The 14,468-nt window shown below is 33.2% G+C and overlaps 1 protein-coding gene across 1 annotated transcript in view; it reads right to left on the reverse strand.

Annotated features, from left to right (window-relative positions):
• LOC132715971 (uncharacterized) overlaps positions 1 to 14,468 on the reverse strand; it is a 124,020-nt gene that overhangs the window by 85,272 nt on the left and 24,280 nt on the right. Inside the window, exons 11-26 of the mRNA XM_060699087.1 lie at positions 13,287 to 13,415; positions 12,822 to 12,953; positions 10,807 to 10,929; positions 10,219 to 10,347; positions 9,625 to 9,753; positions 8,973 to 9,092; positions 8,305 to 8,436; positions 7,445 to 7,573; positions 6,790 to 6,915; positions 6,279 to 6,407; positions 5,732 to 5,854; positions 4,179 to 4,313; positions 3,620 to 3,748; positions 3,186 to 3,311; positions 1,134 to 1,262; positions 472 to 591 (exon numbers count right to left, since the gene is read on the reverse strand). Coding sequence (XP_060555070.1) covers positions 472 to 591; positions 1,134 to 1,262; positions 3,186 to 3,311; positions 3,620 to 3,748; positions 4,179 to 4,313; positions 5,732 to 5,854; positions 6,279 to 6,407; positions 6,790 to 6,915; positions 7,445 to 7,573; positions 8,305 to 8,436; positions 8,973 to 9,092; positions 9,625 to 9,753; positions 10,219 to 10,347; positions 10,807 to 10,929; positions 12,822 to 12,953; positions 13,287 to 13,415 — 2,040 coding nt within the window. The remainder of the gene's footprint in view (positions 1 to 471; positions 592 to 1,133; positions 1,263 to 3,185; positions 3,312 to 3,619; positions 3,749 to 4,178; positions 4,314 to 5,731; positions 5,855 to 6,278; positions 6,408 to 6,789; positions 6,916 to 7,444; positions 7,574 to 8,304; positions 8,437 to 8,972; positions 9,093 to 9,624; positions 9,754 to 10,218; positions 10,348 to 10,806; positions 10,930 to 12,821; positions 12,954 to 13,286; positions 13,416 to 14,468) is intronic.

Below are 14,468 nucleotides of genomic sequence, written 5' to 3' on the forward strand. Positions count from 1 at the left end.
ACAAAACTTAAGTTCAAAACTTGCAAAAACTGGATTCAAATTCGTAGAATATTGTCTAAATTTCAATTTTCAAAGAAAAAATATACATGTTTCAGCTTTATTTATTAACACTAATGCTTTTTTTTGATTAAACGAAAAAACAAACAAACCAAAATTGTTTCAGTTTATCAAAAGATTTATTTAAGAAAATAGTAAATGCATCAAGAACAGTGAGGTATTAAAATCTGAAAAGGATTATAGAGCCCTTAACCTGCTGTATTTGTGTCCTAGATTTTCCAAGCTTAGCCTGGGCTATAAGACGGAATATACCCCTGCCACCCAAGTGCCGAGTCTGTGCTGTTTCCTATTCAGTAAAAACTTACTTCAAGATTTTCCCTAAAAAGTTAAATGGTTTTGTCCAAATTAAAAGATGGGACAAGTTCATTTAAGATAATTAGCGTGGTATTAAGATTAAAGTGAGCTACGACTTACTGGCGCTACATTTATCTGTATCTTCAAACATGCCATCAGGGCAAGCACATTTCCCAGAAGTACACTTGCTGCTTGTTGGACACGCCATATAAGAGGTGCAATCTGCACCAAATTCCTTGACTGAAAGAAAAAAAAAAAACATTATAATATTTGTATACATTTCCTCAGTCTATTTATGTGGTGTAACTTCTGGACTATAACAGTAGTTTACCAGTTGGAAGTTCTTAAAACTCAAATTCCTTACTTAACAGTAAACATTATGAAACTGTACTTTTCAGTAAACATAATATAATTGTATCAATGACCCACCTTTTGGCATGGTTTGTATTCTTTTGATAAAGCAACTTTATTATAAACTTTGCTTCATTATTATAAATAGATAAGTAAAAATAATTTCAACGCCGTAAATCTATCTTGTCAATAAATATGTGCAAAAGCTTTTTTCCATCAACATTATTCTTTATAATCTATAAATACAAGGTATGTTCAAAAAGTTTGTGGACTTTTGCGGACATTTTTTACTTAGTTCATAAAAACAACCTTTTGATATGAATCAAAAGAGTGTCTATATTTCTAAGTAAGTTTTACTTTTGTCTTAAACTTTTACTTCCTTTACAAACTATGTGCACTTTAATAACCATGGCAACAGAACATTCACATACTTTTCATGCAAGCATCACTATCAGTATCATGGTAGAAACCTGTTTCACACAGACAGGTCGTTGCTGTACATGCTGCATCGGTTGTTAAACAGTGGTTTGCTTTAGAGCATCGGCCCTTATACGGGATTTCTAAAACAGAAAACAAGAAACTATTAAATTTTAGATACTAAATAATAATAATATACACAAATTATAACGTCCCTTGTTGAACAGTGGTTTGTTTTTAGTAAATAGACCATTATACTGTATTTCTATGACAGAAAACAAGAAACTACTTAAATACTGTATGATTATAGTATACTTAAATTAACATAACCCAGTCTCATTATAATAACAAGAAACAAATAAACAAGATTTCAAACATTTTTAATGACGTTGGTAAAACATCATAATACTCACAATGATCATTACAATATGCAAAACCTGAAGGTGGTGAATTAATAGGAAAGTATCCTATATATGAGGGCATAAACCACTCTTGGTGGTGAGCTAGCTTTTCACCAACAGGATTTGTGTGCCTTAAAACGTTACACATTACACATTTTTTTCTTATAAGTTAAATTATTATTCAAAGCTTTATTCTACTCATTTAGAGTCGTTCTGTTGTAGAAGATAAAATAACAAGAGCCCGGTTTGAGCCGGGTGATGCTCCCCGAATAGGTTTTGGACACAGGAAAGTACACCTCTTGCAGTTTCAGAGTTATGTCCGTGGAAAAAGTTCAAAGTGCAATAATTCCAAAATTAGGCAAGGCAGAGTTACAGTTCTTTGCACTGCACTTCTAATCAATGTGATCTATCAACCTACACAGTTTCTTGATGATATCTCTATGATTTCTGAGTTATGTCCTGGACAATTCAAAAAGTAAAAATAAACAAAGGGCAATAACTCCAGAATTAGGCTAGATAGAGTTATGACTCTTGTGCACTGCACATCTACCCATTGAGATTTATCTACCTACAAAGTTTCATGTTGATATCTCTTATAGTTTTACAGCTATGTCCTGGACAAGATTTTTCTAAAAGGGGAGATTATTCAAAAATAAGGCTTAACAGAGTTATGGTTCTTTTGCATTGCACCTCTACTCAATGAGATTTATCTACCTACAATGTTTCATGTTGATATCTCTTATAGTTTTAGAGTTATGGCCCGGACAAGATTTTTCTATAAGGGGAGATAATTCAAAAACCAGGCAGAATAGAGTTATGGTTCTTTGACAATGCATTCCCCCTCGATGCCCTCTACCACTGTATGAAGTTTCAACAAATTATCTCCAAGGGTTTTCAAGTTATGTTCCGGACAAAGTTCAAGTTCAAAGTATTAAAATAAACAAAGGGCAATAACTCCAAAATTAGGACAAAAAGAGTTATTGTTCTTATGCACTGCACATCTACCCATTGAGATCTATTCACCTACAAAGTTTCATGTTGATATCTCTTATAGTTTTAGAGTTATGCCCCGGACAAGATTTTTTCTAGAAGGGGAGATAATTCAAAAACCGGGCAAAATAGAGTTATGGTTCTTTGACACTGCACTCCCCCTCGATGCCCTCTACCACTGTATGAAGTTTCAACAAATTATCTCCAAGGGTTTTCAAGTTATGTTCCGGACAAAGTTCAAAGTATTAAAATTAACAAAGGGCAATAACTCCAAAATTAGGATGAAAAGAGTTATTGTTCTTATGCACTGCACATCTACCCATTGAGATCTATTCACCTACAAAGTTTCATGTTGATATCTCTTATAGTTTTAGAGTTATGCCCCGGACAAGATTTTTCTATAAGGGGAGATAATTCAAAAACCGGGCAAAATAGAGTTATGGTTCTTTGACACTGCACTCCCCCTCGGTGCCCTCTACCACTGTATGAAGTTTCAACAAATTATCTCCAAGGGTTTTCAAGTTATGCTCCGGACAAGACAACGGCGGACAGACGGACAGACGGACGGACGGACAGACGGACAAGGCGCCGACTATATGCTCCCCCGAAATTTTTCGGGGAGCATAATAAAATATCTATAACAGAATTCAAGTGACAATAATCTTCTAAACTTACTGTCTTTACATTCCCCTCCATCTTCGTACATTTTTTGATTACAAGCACATTTTTTATCAGTGTTACATTCGGCTTTAAGTACCTTACACTGGTTTGCACCTACACAGGTTTCTCCCTGTTCCAACTCTGCAATTACATGTATAGAATGAGAGACATTTTTCCAAAATTTTCAAGATTTATCCCTACACACTCCTGCTCCCTCCAAAAAAACAAAGAAACCCAAGTCTATACAGCTTTTTTCATACAAAATCAATAGGACCAGAGTGCATTATTTCACTAATTCAGAGTTAATGAATTTAACAGTGTATTTAAGACAGTATAAACATCAAAGCATATAAATTAAGAATTAATGATTTTGTTTTGCGATATTGTTAAAACACATATCGAAAATATGTACATCCAACTCTAAGGGTACTTTGAAAGAGGGCACTTACTCAGATCACATGACTCAGAATCGTTGTTTGGAAATCTGTCAAGGGGACACGTACAAAAGCTCTTCAAACATACAGCATCGGAGAAAGTGCATTTGTCATCTGGCGAACATGATTGACCATCACCAATTTCTAAAATCATTAAAAAAAATAATTTTCTTTACTGTTCATACAAAACCTTAAAATTCTAGGTCAATTTTAAGTCCCTAAAGAAAAGTGAGGCCTTAAAAAATGGAAAATTACGCCCATACTTATCTAATTAAAAAATAATGCATGTTTTACGCCTGGAAAAGTGATTTTGTGTCCAATTTCCATGTCTTTTCCTGCTTCTTTGCTGCTTCAGATCCGAATATCTATCCCGAAAGGACACTCCCATTGCGGTAATGAAGTTACCATTTTGAAGTCAATGCACAGTAATTTTCTATTTTACATTATATAAAATATTAAACTTGCACATTTCATTTTCTTTCCTATATAAAATATTAACAGTAACAGAAAACAATGTTATTTACACAATATAATTATGTTAATGAATATTAATCATTGTTAACATATAACTCACTGTCACTACACATGTTTCCATTTAGGTACTGTGTATCTGAACATGTACACTTCTTTGGTGTCCCATCACAAATGGCATTCTGTGTTGAACATTCATTTGGCTTGCTGCCAACACATGCCCCATCGTATGCAACCTCTGTTAAAATAGAATTATACAAGAGCTGTCCGTAAGACAGCGCGCTCGACTTTTTTATTGCTTGCCAATAAAAAAAGTTTTTGCAGTAAAAGGCAATACAAGAATCTCTGTATTTTTAAAGTGAACTAGTTGTTTGATACCCTTGAATATTACAGCAATGTTTATATGACATAATTTATGGTAAAGTGAACAAGTGGATAGGAATGAATTTTTTTAGATTTTTTAAGTTTTTTAGTGCTTGCCTATAATACAAAACATTGACAGTTAAGGGCCATAATTCAAATAAAATCTTTGACAGAATTACCTTCTCCTGGACATGTTTGGGAATCATGATTGTAAACAAGTATTCCAACTTTCAAATTAATATCTCAAACAGTTCAGTCAAAAAGTGGACTGGTACTAAAAACTTAACCAAGATTCTAAGTCGATAAAAGGCCTTAATTTTTAAAAACAAATCCTTGACAGAGTTACCTTCTCTTGCGTACAGATGGGGTAATGATGTGAAATAGCATTAAAAGTTTCAAAGCAATATCTCAAAGGGTTAAGGCAATAAGTGGATTTTACCCATATTCAATGTATTTTTCTAAGTCAAAAAGGGGCATAATTCTGTCAAAAACCTTGACAGAGTTATGTCCTCTTGTCTGTTGATGAAGGTCGTGATGGTAAACAAGTATGGTCAGTTTCAAAGCAATACCTCCAATGGTTTTGAAATAAAGTGAGGTGGTACAAAAAACTTAACCAAGCTCAATACACTTTCTAAGTCAAAAAAAGGGCCATAATTCTGTCAAAAACCTTGACAGAGTTATGTACTCTTGTCTGTAGATGGAGGTTATGATGGTGAACAAGTATGGTAAGTTTCAAAGCCATACTTGTAATACTTCTGAAATAAAGTGGGGTGGTACGAAAAACTTAACCAAGGTGTGACGCCAACGCCGACGCCGACGCCGACGCCGACGCCGGGGCGAGTAGGATAGCTCCCCTTTTCATAGAAAAGTCGAGCTAAAAAGTGATCAAATAGTTGAAAATAAATACTCGAAAAGTCAAGAAAAGCAGAAAGAAGACACATCAAAAAATTTACATGTACATTACTTATTATGCAACTTTTCTATTATACAAAAATACATTTTATTTTTAAAGAATTTTTCCCCTAAAAACTAAGTATCACATCATGTGGTGAAAATACAAAAAAAATATTTTTCATTTCTGTGAAAATTAGTAGTGAAAATATGAAAAATGGAAAAAAATCTCTTTAAAACCAATTGTTAGTATCAATAATTATGGGTGAAAATACAAAAAAAAATGTTTCATTTCTATGAAAATTAGCAGTGAAAATATGGGAAATGAAAACTAACTAGATATACAAGTACATTCAGTAATACAACCCAACAAAAAGAATAAATTTAGAATAAAATACATACGTGGTGAGCAAATGTCTCCATTCAAGAAGGTTCCTGCAGGGCAGTTGCAGACGAGGCTTAAACATTTGGCTCCAGTAACCTTGCATTCACTGTAATCTTTACAACCAAGTCCATTGTCTTTTTCTGTAACACACAGAGTATAAATCAGATTTATTTCCCAAATGTGTAATTTCCCTCGCCAATGAGAATGATATTTTTTCTTATACACCAAACCAAAGTTGTATTGGATGCAAAACACGGTGAACCAAGCTAAGGTAAACATACCTGTACGAAATGTTCCATCCGGAAATGGAACAGAATAAGCTAATGGATTCCATCCGGAATAAAAGTAATCTGAACAAGTCAAATACAGAGCATTTTCCAGGCAGAATTGAGGCGGAATTGGGACGGAATTTGTCACAAAATATGTGAATAAGTGGAAATTTTTTACATGTGGAAAACTATCACAGATTCTTGGCATAATCTAGGCAATCTAACTAACAAAAGAACTTAGGCCGATGTGATAACAAACATAAGAACAAAAGTCAGTGTATTTTAAAAAACTTACTCTCTAGGCATATGTTACTGTCCGCATCGTAATAGAATGCTGATTCACAATGACATGTAGAATCTATACATCCTACGTTACCAGTTAGACATTTGCTTGGTGTATCACACGGTCCACCGTATGGAATTTCTGTAATTTCGAAACAAATAGGTATTATTATGGTGGAAATTTGAAACAAGATGTATGTAGTTAGTTCCAACTGTAGGAAAAATTTAACAAAATACAAAAAAATATAATGTTAACTAATCTGTTAATCATGGCAACCTCAACCTGTCAATAAGCATACATAATCAGAAAATATACATGAACAGCTAGTTCACCATACAAAACAGATGCCAATGAAATTTCAATGTTTGTCTGTCTACGTATCGACAAAGACAAATCTATGTGTAGAATTGTCACCACTTCAAGTAGTGGGGGCATTATGAATAAAACTTCTTTTTTTTTATTATAAATATGTTGACTAAATTGGGTTTTATCATTATTAATTTTGTGGCAATTATCAACTTACTGTCTTTACACTCTGTCCCCTCCTCGTAGGTGTTATCAGGGCATGCACACTTTTTATCTTTGTTACACTCAGCATTCTTGAAGTTACAATAATTATCTCCCTTACAATTCCCACCATTGTCAACCTCTGAAAATTGTTCAGTAATAATAAATTAGAAGTCTCCCATAATATGACAATGAAAATTATAATGTAAGTTTTCAGTGTCAGTATGCCGGACATAAAAAAGCATAATGTTTCTGTCCAAAGTTAAGATCTACTTATTTCTTTTATGTAGATCTGATATCAAACTTATTTGTTTCCCCTTCATTCAGATTTGGATTTCCCGAGTTTGCTAATTTAAGCCATCCAATTATATCGCTCGTTATAAATAGGCATTAGAAAAGTCAATTCTGTTGTTGAAAATATCACAGCACACAAACTTTGAATGAACTTTCACAAGTGTATTGGTGATTGTTTCAGTCACTTTATATTTACTAAAAGTCGTTCCAGTTCAAACTTACTAACAACCAATAATTATGTTCATGGACAACTCCTTATTTGTTCCAGCGGGAACAAGACTTTTTCACATCAAGACACCGCATTCAATAAATAAAGTATTGAACCTTTACACTCATTCAATATCCTCTATATTATGTTCAGCTATTATTCAACTTACTCAAATCACAAGATTTGGCATCATTGTTCACGAATCTGTCGACTGGACATGCACAAATTAGTGACTGGCATACAGCCTTATCAAATGAGCAACCAGCATCTACCTTACATGTCTCTCCTGTTCCCGTTTCTGTAATTATATAAATTTATACAACACTTATTTGCTAATTTTACATTTTCTTGCGGTCTGCTCAGGATTACAAAAGCATAAAACCATAAAACATGAAATTCTTACATTGGTCAACAGGGGCACTTAAATCTGAAAAATATGAAAAATTTAAAAAAGAAATATGTGAATTTATAAGAATTAAATGGATTAAATCCATATTTACTGAGATCCTATCAAGTTCATTTTTCATCAAGGTTATGTCAAGTACTTGAATATTAAATCTCTGAGGATTCTTAACAACCGAGAATAATTGAGTTTTTCTAATCCTTCAATATTAGTGAACAAGGGGCCAGGTGCCACTTTAAAAACATAAGGCTTTGATCTCATGTCAGGCACAAACCTTGAATCAGTGACCTGAGGGGCAGACACCTGACTCATCAAGTCAGTGTTCCACACGGTATTATTTAGTTAATGGTGACCATGATTCAAACATTGACAAAACAGAGATTGAGTGAGCCTTTATTCTTTTATCAGCACTATTACCTCAGCAAATAACTTCTGACCCTTTTTAAAGAAAATCAATTTTAAAAAATCAGACTGGTTTACAAGTTGCCAAGCAGAATACCTTTTAACTAAATTGACATTGAATCTCAATGGCATTTTAACATAATCTGTTTACTCTAACGTTTTTGAAGTTCTATTACTGCATGACCATCTTTAATGAAGAAAAATCTACCAAAATTTTTACTTACTTTCAGAGCAAATGTCACCATTTAGGAACATGTTGTCAGAACAATTACACGTTTTTGGCGTGCCGTCACATTTAGCATTACCAGTTGCACATTCTCCAACATTGCCAAGACATGGTTGTCCTATTGCGACCTCTGTAACATAAAACAAGAGTTTCTGTAAGACATCAAGCTCAACTTTCAACTTGCGTTTGACAGAAAGAAAAGGGGCATAACTTTGTGAAATGATAAATTAAGAGAGAGACAAGACCGGTGCCCATCATGTAAGATAATCACAGAAAACTAGATAAGTCTTTAATTCATCATATGACACAGTCAAGCTTTAAAGTTATCCCCTGGTATAGTCACCATCTTAAAACTATCGCATGGCATGGCCATCTTTTCATTTCATCAATGACCCTTAACACTTGGCCACCGACACCACAAGACTTTTTCTACTAAACAGGATGTCAATGAGCCACGCCATGACAAAACCAACATAGTGTTTCTGCGCAGTCTGATCAGGATCCATGCTGTTCGCTTACAAACCCTATTACAAGTAGTGATACTGATAGCGAACAGCATGGATCTTGATCAGACTGCACGGATGCACAAGCTGGTCTGGATCCATGCTGGTCGCAAACGCATTATGTTGGTTTTGTCATGGCTTGGCTCAAATCGTAAACACCTACGTGGTGAGCATGATCCTCCATTTACGTATGTTCCAGCGGGGCAGCCGCAAACTTTCTCACATTTGGAGTTTCCAAGTTTGCATTCTGTATCAGCACCACAACTCACACCGTTGTCTTTTTCTGAAATACAAAAAAAAATTGTGATTGATTTTCATTTGCCAATGTCTGTCTAAGAGGTCAAAGGGCAAAATCTCTTGTTTCAATTCCATAGAATAAATGTCAGCCCTAATGCTTAAGGTTTTAAAACAAATTTATTGTAGTCTGTCACAACAACAACTCAGGTGAATATGTTTTCAACAACTGGTTGATTCTTTAATGAAAAGCTTCCTAATAATTATATAGTGTATACCTGAAGTAAAAATAATTTAAAAAAAAAAATAAATAAATAAAAACTTCAAACTGCAAAATACTTTAACTTTAGTTAAAAACATGCAAGTCGTACAAATCTTTACACAAAAAAATTATGCTAGTTTTAGAAATATTTTTACAGTGTCCTGTATATCAATCCAGAAATCATGACATGTATGTCTTTACATTTCAATAGAATGCATAATCACATCGAAAATACACTATGTAAGTTCACAGAAAAATAAATGATGATGAAAAATTAGTTTTTCATCCTATATTTAAAGAAAGTTGTTATATTTCTTACTTTCAGAACATTTGTCCCCATCAAGGTATTTGGAGTCCGGGCAGACGCAGGTTTTAGAGGCTTCAGGACATTCTACATCAATAGTGACACACTGCTCTTTCGATTTACATGTTTGGCCATACAAAATTTCTGAAAGTAAAAAAAAAATTATCATTCATTAACCAGCAAGGATTATGTCATGTAAAGGAATTAAGTTTGTTTTAAACACTAAAATTTTTGGAGTAGAATTGTTAAATTCAGATTTCTTTGGTAAAGATAAAAATTTGGATTTTCAATTTCACTGTCCTATCTAAGGATATGTTCGAATACTCTAATTTTCTGTTATCCAGCTAATTAGCTCCTCAAAAAAAAAATTAAGTTCACATTCCAAACCAAATTATCAGTTTCAAAGCCAGTTCCAAACTCTTAGCCAGTTTCAAATCTTACAAAAGACATAAGGGAAACCTCATCCCTTCTACCTTAGAAGCCCCCTTATTCTGCAAACAACATAACATTATTGTTTATAAATTTTCTCCAAGCATTTTATAACATACAGCCTTATACCATTTTAATAAGCATTCCAGAAGTTGTATAAAAAAAACCCATCATACTTACTAGGCTTGCATGATTTGGTATCAACATCTTGATATGTGGACTCCTCACATTTACACAGTGACAGAATACAGCCAGAGTTCTCGTACACACAGTCAGTGGGTGCGGCACATTTACCTCCATAGGTCACCTCTGTAATGTATATCATAAAACACCATTAAAAACAGTGATGTCTTTTTATTTGTTGTTTGAAAACTCTGAACTCGCTAATTATATAGTAATATCATTTATATTAACATTTTTGTCAGCAAGTCTATAAATTTCCGATTCCTGGTTACATCCTGGACTTTTGACTACCACCTAGTTACATGTATACATTTTCATATGCCAAATTGAGCAAGAAATGAATCTAAAATCACAACAATATTTTACCTACATCATCAAGCTTCAACCAGCCACTTCAAATTTGGACAGTTTGCAGCTACATAATTTGTTCAGCAGTTTTAAAATTTTAAAAAGTACTGTTTGAGGACAACTTTTCTTAGTGATGAAGTGTTAACTGCACATTTTCTGTTCTAAATAGCAATAATTTGAATAAAAGGTCAAGCAGACCCTGATCTTTGAACTTTTGAGCTAAAAATAAATGCTTACTTGGCACGCAGCCCTCTGTTCCCTTGAGGTATTTTTCATCTGCACATTTGCATGTAACATCACAGATAGCATTTGGAGACAAGCACTCGTTTTTATCACCACATCCTAGTCCATTGTTTTTCTCTGCAACACAATATCATTTAATAGCATGATTCATCATCCTAATTTTTTTATATTGGACTCATCTTGCTTTGATTTTGGAATATTCCATTGTTAGTTAAAGGGATTTTAATTCTGAAATTCTGAACTAAAAAAGAGCAGCTTATAGTAATGTATGCCACAATAAATATCTAATTCAGAATAAACCAGCTTATTATACCACTTTCACTTGGAGATTTTTCAACATAAGCACACTATTCTCTCCAATGCATTTACTGAATCAACTAATCACAAGTAGAGATTTTGATGCTTAAGCATCAAGTCGCCGGATAGAAATATGATTGTATTATCATAACTAAAAGAAAATATCAGTTTAATGGTTCGAGTATAAAGAAAATAGGAACAATAAGTTGAGTAATGTTTATTCAAATTCATGTTATGTTATAATAAAACATCATATTTGAAGCAAACTTTCTTAGCAATTTTGTCAAGAAACTGTTATCATTATAAGATAAGCAAGTATTGTTTGGCAATGTTTACCCGAGACTTTCGGGAGCTGTTTCGTTAGCTTACATAACTTATTATGATTAATGTTAACGATTTTATTGTAAGTATAATTACATGTATAATTATATCAATTAATACTGCTTGATGGCCTTGTGGTAAGTATGAGGAAATTGTTACATACGATATAGTTAACGTTTAATTGCCTTTCAGTGCGATAGACTATCAACACAAAGATTGTTTATTAGTTTTCTCTGTGTATCCAATACGATTCCGGGGCCCCTACTTTTCATACAAATTACTCTGATTTGTACTTTTCATACAAATTACTCTGATTTGCACTTTAACCAGCTGCCAACAATTCACAAGTTACCTGTGGGTCAGTCTTATCAGGCATCTGTTACTATTAATAGATTTTATAACAGTAACATATATTACGTGTAGTCACGTGATTCTGGGAAAAGCTGTTTATAATAAATAAGATAAAAAAATAGAATAGGTCTCATAACATACAAACAACCAGATATTTTTAAAGTGTCATTTAAAATATCATGCGTGATTTATTTATCATAAAATAGCAACGCTTGACACTTTGAAAAAAGGAAAAACACTCCTAAATTCAATGACTGATCCACAGGGATACGTCATTTATTCATTTCATAAAAATTGTAAAGTTGCTTTTTACGATGTCAATATTTGAATATTTCATTTCCTTGAGCAACATTATTGTATGTTTGAATTTTTGAGATTACTGAAAACAATTGTAGTCTTTAATTGTTCAGTAATTGTTATGCTGTTATTTTCAGATTTTAATGCCTTCTCCTACCATAGGTATAATATTAAACTGTTACAAATATAGTCACCAGTTTCTACCGGCGACTAATCAATACTAACTCCTTTTTGGGTGGGTTTAGGTCACTCAGACACTGGAAAGGTCATATGGTGCTCTTCCTGCTTTATATGATTGGCACAAGAAAGAAGAATTTAGGTCCCCCCATCATGCTTTATTTCCTTGTGGATAATGTGGTAAAACAACCAACCACACATAAATTAATGGCACAGCTAACCTTATATTAAAAAACTTTACATCCTATGTAAAAATATGAACACTAATCAGAGAGGAGACAGGGATTTTTAGCCTCAGAGCACCAGCAACATACATGTATATCAAGTACAAAATGTGAGTCATATGACAATTAACCTCTATTTTGCTGAATTTGTTAAATGGATCTGACCTGCTTTGAATCTGGAAGTCCATTCCAAGTTTAAGTGTTTTCAATATCAAAGAACAAAAATTGAGGTACCAACAGTATAGAGGCTGGTCAGACTTCACAGATGTACAGACTGGCCTGGCTCTATACTGGTGGCAAAACTGATCGCTTGAGTTTGTATAATCTGTATATACTACATACTGGCTTCACAAGATTTAGTTGTCATAGAGAAGTAGTCCACAAGCAAGCACTGACATTTGCCTACTGCACATATTGCTTTTGGAGTTAAACAGTCGGTATCGACAGAGCAGCCAGATTCCTCATAATCGATCACTGAAAATATGATATTTCAGTATTAAAAACATCAAACATTTATTTATTTTTTAATCGAAACCTTAAGGAAATAATTCAGAAGCCTTCAATATATTGAATTAATGCATTATATGAACTTCTTACATTTATATTCTGTCATTTTTGTTTTTAAGTTTAACACAATGCATTTATTATTTCAGTATTCTAAATGTAAGAATTATTTTTCAACAAACTTGAAAAAGTTTCTTTTAAATATTTAACAATATAATTATGTAAAAGAGAATTTGTGCATTTCTGTAAAACAAGCTGTCCTATATTGTGCATTTTTCTACATGAAAGATAAAGTTCTCTTACATTTGGTACATGCACCATTCTTCAGTTGGTACCCTGCTTCACAGTCACATTTACCATTAACACAGGCAGCGCCAGGAACCAAACACTGCACAGGTGCATCAACACAACCAGTATCCCCATTTTGTAGCTCTGAAACAATTGTATATGATGACAATTTTCTTAACACCATTATTTAAGTCAAAAATACAAAATTTTGAAAACCACACCATGACTATACAACTTTATAGCAGTGTACGAAATTAGCAGTAGTCCTATAGCCCCTGACTAATAAATTTCTCCTTGGGCTACCAACTTTTCACAGTTAGAAGCCCGACCAGGCTACTGTATTTTCAGAGGCAATATAAACAACTGTTTTGAAAAAATGAATCGTGCTAGTGAAATGTCTTTTGGGCTAGTGAATATTCTAATCTGGTAGTCCGACCAGCCTAGTGGATTCAAATTCTAATTTCTTACACTGTTATAGCATATTACACAAAAACAATGCTGTTGTTTTGTCATTTATTTTGTATATTTATTATTGTTATGTTGAAAGCCATACAAGACAGCAGGTGAGTGAAGGGACTACATCATTTCATGATTTCAAAGTTTTCCTAATTTATGAAAATACACAAATGCATTTTAATAAGTTAATCAGGTACAACATATAATACATTTTAATAGGCCCATTAGAGGTCAAGAACAGATACATTTAGATAGGTCAATTAGGGGTGAAGATCTGATACATCTTATAGGTCAATTAGGGGTACAAGATCTGATGCATTTTTATAGGTCAATTAGGGGTCAAGGTCAGATGCTTTTTAAAAGGTCAATAAGGGGTTCAGATCGGATGCATTTTAAAATGTCAAAATTAAGATCTCAGTAAACTGTATTGTATTGAAGAATGAAATGACTACAGCATAATTAAAATGAAGCAATAAGGAAGAAAATAAAAGATGTCAATAAAAAACTTCTCACAAATAGATACTAACGTGGCTACCCTTTTGTTCTATACATTGTTTTTTTTAGGTAGATCAAAGAAAATGTATTGTTACTTTTAAGTGAGTTCAAACAAACAGAGAACTGACATGAGTCAGTCAAATTTGAATGTTGGGAGTGGCTTAAACATTAACATTGAAAAGTTTTAAGTTATGTAAATGAAGATCACCTCTTTTTAAATTTTATTCAGTTTTTCTTTTCATTTTT

This window comes from Ruditapes philippinarum, unplaced genomic scaffold (genome assembly GCF_026571515.1).
Source record: "Ruditapes philippinarum isolate M1 unplaced genomic scaffold, ASM2657151v2 ctg163_1_1_1_1, whole genome shotgun sequence".
Classification (NCBI taxonomy): Eukaryota; Metazoa; Mollusca; class Bivalvia; order Venerida; family Veneridae; genus Ruditapes; species Ruditapes philippinarum.